Here is a 9,356-nt window from a genome sequence, read left to right as displayed (position 1 = left end):
AAGCCCATGGACATTAAATACCCTGTAATTAAATTCAATTAAAACTAGGGTATTTCAGGTGTTCAGGTTTTTATCTCATAATTAAGAATATATTGATATCATTTATAATCAATCATTTATCAAAAATATGAAAGTGAAAATCTCAATGCCCCAAATCATTTTCCAAAACACTTTGCCTAATCCCCATTTACGTGGAATTGTCAAAGACAACGGCCCATTCAACACGCCCCCACGCGCCCAAGCGCGCTGACTGGCCATAACTTTTGTGTTTACACAAAGGGCGCACAAACGAAAACAAGGTTAATCAGCAATTTGATAAGCCTGGCCCGCTATAAAAGATGCAATTAAGCAGGAAACTTAAGCCGTCTTTAGCTAGCCTTCGAAATAACAGCGCACTCGAGGAGCTGCTCTCTTAGCTAACATTTGTGAGCATTGCCCCTCACTGTTAATGAGGCAGCTCGTGCTATGTTAGTTAACAGTTGATGTGAAGCTTTTCGCCCGCCTCTTTTGGCACTTCACTTTGACATTCGCTGGAAACTTCATGAATATGTTAAAATTTACGCAAATGCTGTGAAAGTGAGGCTGAGTTGGGCGTGGCTGTCGGCGTAGCTAAATGGGAATTTAAAAGCAGACGTTGCCAAGTTTTAGGCCATAACATTTATCACGGCGCCGTTTTGGGTAATGGCAAGCAGGGCTCATTGAATGGATATGGATGAGCGGGTCACGTAGGCCACGACCCCTCGTTCATTGAACTTAACGCACAGAGCTTAGGATTACAAACATAAACATACAATTTATTCCACTTGTCTTCATTCATATAAATATATTCATATATACATATATGTATATACATACATATGTATGCCTTCGCTAGTAATTCTCCAGTATTAGCTTGGGCACCACATTCATGCTAGTCAGCTCCTGGAATAGCAGTTTACAGGCATACGGCATCGATATCTTGGAGACATGGGCTGACGACTGACAGAAGTGACACCATGAGCAGTAGGCCAATCTGCCGCAGGTGCGGCACACGTCCACCTCAAAGGCGTCAGATGATATCATTAGACGTTCCATTATCAGCATACTCGCTCCATAAGATATGAGACAATCACGTTCCATCTCGCCCAAACGCAGCCCACCCTCACGACTGCGACCCTGGGTGGGCTGGCGTGTGAGCACGGCCTTGGGACCACGTGCTCTGGCATGCATTTTGTCCTGCACCATATGCTTCAGCTTCTGGTAGTAAACCGGGCCCGAGTAGATGTACGCCTCCAGCGGTGCGCCCGTTATGCCCGAGTAGAAAAAGTCTTTGCCCATATAGTTAAAACCGTGACGCACCAGTTCTGCCTGCACATCCGCCGCCTTGGAGCCCCCAAAGGCTGTGCCATAGTGAAATTTACCCTCCAAGACACCAGCTTTGCCGCCCAACAACTCCAAGGTCTTGCCCACTGTCATACGGGAGGGGAAGCCGTGCGGATTCATGATCATGTCCGGGCATATACCAAAGTCATTGAACGGCATATCCTCCTGATCCACAATGAGGCCCGTAACACCCTTCTGCCCATGCCGCGAGCTAAACTTATCGCCAATCTCCGGTATACGCGTTTGTCGCAACAAAATCTTGATGAGGAAATCCTCCTCGGCATTGGCCGAGACCATCACGCGCTCAATATAGCTGGGCTCGGGTCCCTTGTAGCTTATGGGCACAGCGGTGTAGGGCACCTGCGATTGGCCTGCAATAAAAACAGAATGAGTAATCAATTGAATATATTGAATAATATGTTATTATAAAAACCTTCGAGTGGATTAATGGAAGTCACTGCTGGCATTTCCTTGTTGATCATGATTTGTTTGTTTTGCACCTGTTCTCCAGGCGCCACAATGCCATCCGTGTCCAGCACATCGTGCTTGAAGATCACCTTATTGGTTAGAGCATCCTTTACTGGACCCATGATTCTATCAAAAGTCTGATTCGCATAGCGCTTCACAGTGCATTTGGAGTTCTTGTAGACCAGACAACGTCCATAGCCGCGATCAATTGAAGCCTTGTTTAGGATCAGTGCATCTTCGATATCATAGCCGGAGTAGCTCATGACAGCCACCGTGGCGTTCTGGCCGGCAGGCAACTTATCGAAGTTGGTCAGCTCAATGGTGCGCGACTTGACCATCGGGGCTTGCGGATAGACCAAGTTGTACATGAGGGAGTCAATGCGATTCTTTTGATTGTAGCCAATCATGCCCATGGCTTGTTTACCCATCGCACATTGGTAGGTATTACGAGGACTCTGATTGTGATGCGGATACGGTACCAGGCCAGCACAGACGCCCAGCAGTGTAAACGGTTCAATTTCGAGATGTGTGGTGTGGGGCTCAAGGTGTTCCTCGTTCCAGGCAATAAACGAATCGTTCTCCTCATTCACATCCAAGTACTCAATCAATCCGTCATGCAGAAAGTCATCAAATTTACGTACGCCCCGCATCAGCTCATCCAAATGACGCTGTTGCACAAGTGGACGTTGGTTCTCCACGATGATATATGGCCGGCACAGCCGTCCGCCGTCCGTGTGTATGAAAATGCAGCGCTGTGTGTATGACGTGTGGATGGAAACGAAACTGCCCATGCGTCCCTTGCGGCGCATGTAGCGCAGGTTGCGCACCAGATGCCGTTGATTAATGGTCAGGCCGAGCACATTGCCATTGATGAAGACCAGGAAAACGTGCGGATTATTGATGGGATTGCCGCTGACCTCACGTATGTCCTCGACGCCTGCGTTGTAGGCCAACGTCATGACCGGCCGTTCGTCCACTTCGGTCGTTATGTGCGTCATTAGTGCCAGATTCTTGACTAGACCGCAGGCTTCACCTTCGGGTGTATCGGAGGGACACAGCATGCCCCATTGACTGGGCTGCAGTGAGCGGGGACCGGACACCTTGCGCGTCTTCTCAAACTGTGAGTTAACGCGCGTCATCATGCCCAGCGCCGAGATGTAGCTGAGTCGCGATAGCACCTGAGTAACGCCAGCGCGTTCCATTTTAAAACGTTTAATTGTCCAATTCCCAGAGCTGATGGCAGATTCGAGGCCAGCGGTAATCTGGGCCGCTCTCATGTGCTTCACCACATCGAACTGTGCCGCCTTCACCTTGGGTATATTCTTGTCCGCTATCATCTTCAGTTCCCAGTTCATGCGCTTGAACAGATCCTCGAACATCAGCGAAATCAGCGATCCAGCCAACTCCAATCGCTTGTTGCCATAATAGTCACGATCATCGAATAGCGTCTTGTCCAGCTCTGCGGCCATCACGCGTCGCACCATTAACGATACGTAGATCGCCTTCATTTGAAAGTTGAAATTGTCAACGGGCACATGGGCCAGAATTGTGGTCAACAGCAGCTCGCGTGCCTCCTCCGAGGGGGTTTTAGTCGTGGCACTCTGAAAACGCTTCACCACCAATTTGGAGCCTGTGAGGAGGAAATTCTTTGCATAAGCATATTAAGTACCCACATGTCGAGACTTACCCATATAGTCCAGGGCGCGCTGCTGTGTGAAGATCTTCAGATTGAAGGCCTCCAAAAGAGAGGCACCAAATCGATTCTGAGAACGTGCGTCCAAACCAATGTGAGCCATTATCTCCTGATCGGACACGACGCCCAGAGCCTTAAATATGACGACAATAGGTATGTCGTCCGTCATTGAGTTGTGCTTCAGGTAGTATTTGCCATGCTTGCTCAGCACCAACGTGCGCGATTTCTTCTCATGCGTCGACGAGGTGACCTGGCACTGGACGACACCATTAAAGTCCTCAGTCAGCATTTTATTCCAAGAGAGCTGCTCCTGTATGAGAATGACCTTCTCCTGGCCACGCACCACGAAATAACCGCCCGGATCAAGCGGGCATTCGTTCAGCTTGGAGAGCTCAAACTCGGATTTACCAGTGAGCACACAATTCGAGCATCTGAGCATTAAAGGCATGCGTCCAATGAGCAAATTGTTGCGCTTAATACGCTGGGTGCCACGTGTGTACTCAATGTCCACACTGATGGGCGCCGAGTAGGTGGTGTCTCGCAGCCGGCACTCGTGCGGCGTGGTCGCCTTGGTTATGTTAAAGCCATCGTCAATGTCCGGCTTGCCCACGCGTACGTCCAAATACTTCAAGTAGAAGAGCGGATCTGCGCCACTGGTTACAATTTCGTTGGCACGCACAATTTTCTTGATATCGACATTGATGAAGTGATTGAAGGAATCAATGTGCTGCTTGACAAGGCCTTTGACTTGCAAGAATGCCGGCACCAGTTTCCATTTCTCTTGCAATGGCTTGATGGGCTTGGACCATTCCTTATTGTCGCCTTGCGTCCAAGTGTCATCCTCCATAGACGCATCGTCCTTTTTTGCCTCACCCATTTAAAAAGAACCAATCTAATATTGTTAACAATAATAACAACGCGTGGTTAGTGGTGGATCACAGAGAAAATGCATTTAAAATTCAGCTATCGATAGTTAATTCCTATCGATTATTCTCAGTCAGCAACAGGCGGTCTCTTCAAAAATGTATCTCAAGCAGCAACGCTGCTTAAATATAGTCAGTGCAATTCGTGTTTTATTTCAGAAAATGCAAACAATTAAAATCCAAAATTTATATTTATATAATAAGAGGCCCTAGACCTTTTTCACAATTTGCACCACATCCTCATCGTTCAGTACATGCTCGATTCCCACCTTTTGCGGCTGATGTTTGACCGATGATCCCCAGACCAGCGCACTGGAAATTAATATAAACCATTTATACAAATTTATCGTTAAGTAAACAATTGAACTTACTATTTAAATTCCTTGGCAATAGATCGATGTAACTTATTACAAAAGTCCTCGATGCTTGTGCGTTCATTGTGCAGGACGACCGGAGAATTGTAGTCGGGCAGCTGACCCTTGGGCTTGGTATAAATTCGCACCAACTTCAAGTATTCCCACATCAGCTCGAGCAGATCGTCGAAGTTCCAATGATGATGCGCTGATATGGGTACACAATGCGGTATCTTATAAATCACATCCAACTCCTCAATAGAAATTTGGTCGATCTTATTCAGCAGATAAATACACGGTATGTAAATGCGATTGCCCTCAATGACATCAATCAGATCGTCGCTAGTTGCATCATAACGTAGTGTGATGTCAGCATTGTGTATCTTGTACTCCGACAATATGGTCTTGACCAGATCCGCATCCAGCTCTGATTGGGGCACCATGCAGTTGAGATTAATGCCACCCTTGTCCTTTCTTTTGTAGTAAATATTTGGAGGCTTCTTATTCAATCGTATGCCAAAGCCTTCCAATTCATGCTCCAGCAATTTTTTATGGCCCAATGGTTTCAGACAATCCAGCACCATGAAGATCAAATTACAAGTTCGCGCCACAGCAATCACCTGACGACCACGACCTTTGCCATCCTTCGCGCCCTCAATAATACCAGGCAAATCGAGCAACTGAATCTTGGCTCCCTTATACTTAATGCAACCCGGCACAGTGGTGAGCGTTGTGAACTCGTATGCGGCTACCTCAGAGTAAACGCCAGCCAAATTCGATAGTAACGTCGACTTACCCACCGAGGGAAAGCCGACGAAACCCACTCGCGCATCTCCCGTCTTGGCCACCTCAAAGCCGGCTGAAAATGTATTGATTAAAATCATATCCTATTTTAAATTAAAGCTCAACATACCTTCGCCGGTGCCGCCGCCGCCGCCCTTTGGCGAGATAAGCTCACGTCGGAGCTTAGCAAGCTTGGCTTTCAGTAAACCCAAATGGGCAGACGTTGCCTTATTCTTTTGCGTGCGTGCCATCTACATGTCACATACACACACACACATACATATAAAGTAAAAGAAAGACAGGGAGACAGGTTAGCTTCGTAGTTGGCAGATTTTTGACTGGGATACGGCTGCTTACCTCCGACTCGATGGCCGCAATCTTCTCAAGAATCGTACTCATCGCTTCCGGGTTAGTTGTTTAATGCCAAAGTTAAGTCAAATCGATGAGTGCTATTTACAAATTTTTAATGCATTAAAAACGAAAATAAACTCGCGTGGAGACTGCCGATAGGAGTCACTGCGATAATTTTAAATCGGATAAATCGAAAATTACCAAAAGATGTACCAGGGATGCATAAAATACTGGCGCTCCAAAATATAGAATAATACGGTCTCCTTTCTTTTCAACTGCGTAACTGTCGGTTTTCCAGTGCAAAATGTTCACACACAAAAGTAAGTAAATAAAATTGTTTCGTGAATATATGCTCAACAAAATGTATATACACAGCCAAAAAAATCAACAGCTTATCCACCAATACCCAGCAAAAATTCAAAGCTCAATTAAAGGCAAATAAACATTTGCTTGGCAATCGGAGCTTTGAAACTGCTTCTGGACTACTACGAAAAACTGGAAGTCAGTTAAAGCAAACCAAATTGAGTCTCTGCGAAAAGGATAATAAGCTTATATTTTCTGGATTTGTTGAAGATCCCGTTAAAATTAAACCCAAGCACGAGTTTGTGTACAATCCGCCACCTAAAGGTCTCAACAAATCTTTTTGCTGTGCAAAAACAGAAATAACTGTAATACCCAAAGTTGAACCGCTTGCCGCGCTGCCAACTTCACCGATGTTAAAGCCTGGGCGTGATTTAGTGAGCTTAATCGGGCGTGTGGACTTCTGTATTAAAATGCATCGAGAGCAGCCACATTTAAATGCAATCTGGAATGTCTATGGTGGGCTGATTGACACTATAGTATATCTAAAAATAACTGTATTCTTAACAGGTCAGCTTTTACGAATCATCGCGGGCAAACGAGGCGAACAAACCTTGCTGTTGCGCAACGAAGATAAAGGACCGATTCTACAGGCCATATTCTATGATTTCGATGGTGAACTGAAATCATTGACCAATGGCAAGTGTTTGTCCCTTTACACACATTGATTAATACAATATATCCTTTGTTGCGTCACAGGTTGTTTCGTCAATGTAGTGGGCCGTTTTATAGGTGAGAATCGTTTGAATACCTTCAGCGTTTCACAGGTAAGCCTTGTTGATTGGCAACAGAATTTCACGCGCCTGCAGAATGTTATCTCATATATATTAATGCAAAACACAAATAGTAGTTTTTAATTTATTTAAATTTAGCCTTCCAATGGCCATATGCATCAGATATTTCTTTTTAGTACACATAACTAGTTAATTTGTTTTAATGCTTTACGCATTTCCACAATTTGTACTCTCACATTGGTTTTACACATATTTGCATATGTAAACATATTAGTAATGGATTATAGTTAATATTTAGTTTAATCTACATATCTATTTAATATACAGTTTAATTTCAAGTTTGACGCTGAGCTTCTTTTAGCTTTTACTGAATTTGTTGTTATGTTTTTGCTTCAGGAGCATTGCACAAGCCAAACATATATTTATATATATTTTATATAATACTTCATTTAAGTGAAAAATAAATTATTATTTTTTAATTGGACTGAATCGAATACTTAATACTGCTGCCATAATTGACTATAAGGAAATTCCCTTCTCACAAATGTGAATATGTAAAGAATGTTACAATAACTCCCACGGCCAGTGCACAGAAATAGTTCAGCTGCATTGAGGATTTGTTTTGGCGAGAGCTGCAATGGAAGAGCTTGTAGCAAAGAAAATATTGATTTACTTTATTGCGGCATTTTAACTTACCGTTGCTTGGCCGGCGGTGAGAATGGTGTTGGTGGCGAAACGCCTGGCGCAGCGCTGTCCAAGTAAACGATGGCATAGCCGAACCCTGCCACAAGTAGACCGCACAGCACGGGAAGGAGTTTTTTAAAGGCACCGCTCAGCTGAGCTTGCACATAGCTGCTCAGCTGCTGCACGCCGCTGCCATTGACGTAGGACACTGTAGGGGCGGCAATTGGAAAAGGTTATAAATAGATACGCGTTTCAAGGTCAGTTATTCGATATTGGGTAATATCAGCAATGCGCTGGCGTCAGCCAACAACAAAATAACAGCAATAATAAACCGAACACAAAATTGTTTCTCGCGACGTCTGCTCACATTGACGATTGCAAAAGCTGGCAGCTAACAATGAGGAAAACTCTTAGCTCGACCAGTTCCGACGCCCACTCAACTGCTGCACAGTGGAATAGCATCGGCGACAAGAAATTTAAAAGTAAACTATGTAGTATTTTCTTAAAGATTATGAGATAGATTTAGATATTAAAAATAATTTATTTACACTAATCTCTTGCCAAGTTGTAATAAAAACTTTAATAAGCTTAATTCAAACTTATAACTTTTAATCTTTTATTTACGTTATATTTATAAATAATTGCTATTCGCCAACTCGTGCCACTGTGCATTTTAGGTCGCGTGACGCGACTGAGTTCAAAATACCGTTAAGTCATTCATAATACATACAAGAACTTGACATGTCTGTAGTGCCCAATATATGCATACATACTAACTTAAATGTGTATGTAAACAAAAGTCAAAAAACGTTTAGCAATTAGTGAATAATCGCTGCTCTGCCTTGCGGCGTTGCGTATGCAAATGGCTTTGCTATTGGCTAAAACAAAATGCGCAACAGTCCATTTGATGGGTCTTTATTTAGATGCTTAGCGCATTTGACGGCGGGGAGGATGGGTTGTTTGAATACTGGCGGAGCGTGCTGGAAAGGCGCAACATGAAGGTGAAACACAAAAGCAATACGAATGGAAATCGTTATGAGATCATTCAATTGTCCATATACACATATATGTATGTAAAAACATATGTAATAAGTACATATGCACATTCCGCTATTTTTACACTACTCTAAACAACACAATCAAATGGGAAACAGACACAAGTGCTGCCTTGAATGAATATACTCACTTGCTAAAATTATGATTTTGTAGACGATAATTAGAATGACAAATATGATGAGTGCTTTCAGGATGTTAATGATTGACTCCTGGCCCTTGACACCATTAGCACCACCCACGTAAAAATATTGTTTTGTTGTTGCTTTGACAAAACTACAAAGGCTAATGGCGTTGTGCGGCCCCGATTTACGCTGCTTCAATTTCGGGGTTGAGGTGTATATGCGCTGCTTCTGCCCGCTCTGCTGCACGTTTGTTTCCATACTGATAGTGCCGATTCGGCTTGCGACCAACTTGATGTCAACTAAAGGCGAGTACGATTCATGCGCCGATTGCCTTTCGTATTACACTTTATATATTTACGTCTCTTTTGATATTATTGATAACACATTAACTCTTCATTTAATTTCAAGAGCAATCACAAAAATGTACGAAAAAAAAAAGAAGACACTCTCTCAACGCACCCCTCTGA

At 43.9% G+C, this 9,356-nt stretch overlaps 4 protein-coding genes across 5 annotated transcripts; 1 reads left to right on the top strand and 3 right to left on the bottom strand.

Moving 5' to 3' along the window:
* Positions 1 to 767: 767 nt before the first annotated feature.
* Polr3B (RNA polymerase III subunit RpIII128) lies at positions 768 to 4,481 on the bottom strand. Its single transcript, XM_089472305.1, has 3 exons — positions 3,518 to 4,481; positions 1,796 to 3,460; positions 768 to 1,733 (listed from the first exon to the last, which is right to left on the bottom strand). The coding sequence occupies exons 1-3, from the start codon at positions 4,398 to 4,400 to the stop codon at positions 871 to 873; spliced, it is 3,411 nt and encodes a 1,136-aa protein (XP_089328431.1). The 5' UTR covers positions 4,401 to 4,481; the 3' UTR covers positions 768 to 870.
* A 95-nt stretch (positions 4,482 to 4,576) lies between these two features.
* On the bottom strand, positions 4,577 to 6,120 carry 128up (GTP-binding protein 128up). The gene is made up of 4 exons (XM_089472307.1): positions 5,940 to 6,120; positions 5,713 to 5,833; positions 4,818 to 5,658; positions 4,577 to 4,758 (listed from the first exon to the last, which is right to left on the bottom strand). Exons 1-4 carry the CDS (start codon positions 5,979 to 5,981, stop codon positions 4,656 to 4,658), a joined length of 1,107 nt encoding a protein of 368 aa, XP_089328433.1. The 5' UTR covers positions 5,982 to 6,120; the 3' UTR covers positions 4,577 to 4,655.
* Positions 6,121 to 6,122: 2 nt separating this feature from the next.
* On the top strand, positions 6,123 to 7,150 carry LOC149268632 (uncharacterized). 2 transcript variants are annotated; one of them, XM_089472310.1, is made up of 4 exons: positions 6,123 to 6,253; positions 6,309 to 6,752; positions 6,804 to 6,932; positions 6,993 to 7,150. In XM_089472310.1, the coding sequence occupies exons 1-4, from the start codon at positions 6,238 to 6,240 to the stop codon at positions 7,148 to 7,150; spliced, it is 747 nt and encodes a 248-aa protein (XP_089328436.1). In that variant the 5' UTR covers positions 6,123 to 6,237. The 2 variants fall into 2 exon arrangements, with proteins under 2 accessions (XP_089328436.1, XP_089328437.1); XM_089472311.1 differs by having other exon boundaries at positions 6,804 to 7,081.
* LOC149268631 (uncharacterized) lies at positions 7,138 to 9,355 on the bottom strand. The gene is made up of 3 exons (XM_089472312.1): positions 8,898 to 9,355; positions 7,724 to 7,919; positions 7,138 to 7,659 (listed from the first exon to the last, which is right to left on the bottom strand). The coding sequence occupies exons 1-3, from the start codon at positions 9,145 to 9,147 to the stop codon at positions 7,566 to 7,568; spliced, it is 540 nt and encodes a 179-aa protein (XP_089328438.1). The 5' UTR covers positions 9,148 to 9,355; the 3' UTR covers positions 7,138 to 7,565.
* Position 9,356: the final 1 nt, after the last annotated feature.

This window comes from Drosophila arizonae, chromosome 5 (assembly GCF_054131065.1).
Source record: "Drosophila arizonae isolate 15081-1271.41 chromosome 5, UAZ_ARI_1.0, whole genome shotgun sequence".
NCBI classification, from domain to species: Eukaryota; Metazoa; Arthropoda; class Insecta; order Diptera; family Drosophilidae; genus Drosophila; species Drosophila arizonae.
Note: the sequence above shows the minus strand (reverse complement) of the source record. Positions and strands in the feature narration are given on the sequence as shown.

Coding starts and splice junctions, on each gene's coding strand:
- Polr3B (XM_089472305.1), bottom strand. CDS start 4,400: ATGGGTGAGGCAAAAAAGGACGATGCGTCTATGGAGGATGACACTTGG. Junction 3,461..3,517: donor GCGCGCCCTGGACTATATGG/GTAAGTCTCGAC, acceptor TCCTCCTCACAG/GCTCCAAATTGGTGGTGAAG. Junction 1,734..1,795: donor TTCCATTAATCCACTCGAAG/GTTTTTATAATA, acceptor TTTTTATTGCAG/GCCAATCGCAGGTGCCCTAC.
- 128up (XM_089472307.1), bottom strand. CDS start 5,981: ATGAGTACGATTCTTGAGAAGATTGCGGCCATCGAGTCGGAG. Junction 5,834..5,939: donor TTGCGGCCATCGAGTCGGAG/GTAAGCAGCCGT, acceptor TGTGACATGTAG/ATGGCACGCACGCAAAAGAA. Junction 5,659..5,712: donor CGGCGGCGGCACCGGCGAAG/GTATGTTGAGCT, acceptor ATACATTTTCAG/CCGGCTTTGAGGTGGCCAAG.
- LOC149268632 (XM_089472310.1), top strand. Junction 6,753..6,803: donor TGCAATCTGGAATGTCTATG/GTGGGCTGATTG, acceptor TATTCTTAACAG/GTCAGCTTTTACGAATCATC. Junction 6,933..6,992: donor ACTGAAATCATTGACCAATG/GCAAGTGTTTGT, acceptor GTTGCGTCACAG/GTTGTTTCGTCAATGTAGTG.
- LOC149268631 (XM_089472312.1), bottom strand. CDS start 9,147: ATGGAAACAAACGTGCAGCAGAGCGGGCAGAAGCAGCGCATATACACC. Junction 7,920..8,897: donor CAAAATCATAATTTTAGCAA/GTGAGTATATTC, acceptor CCGCCCCTACAG/TGTCCTACGTCAATGGCAGC. Junction 7,660..7,723: donor TCACCGCCGGCCAAGCAACG/GTAAGTTAAAAT, acceptor CTTCCATTGCAG/CTCTCGCCAAAACAAATCCT.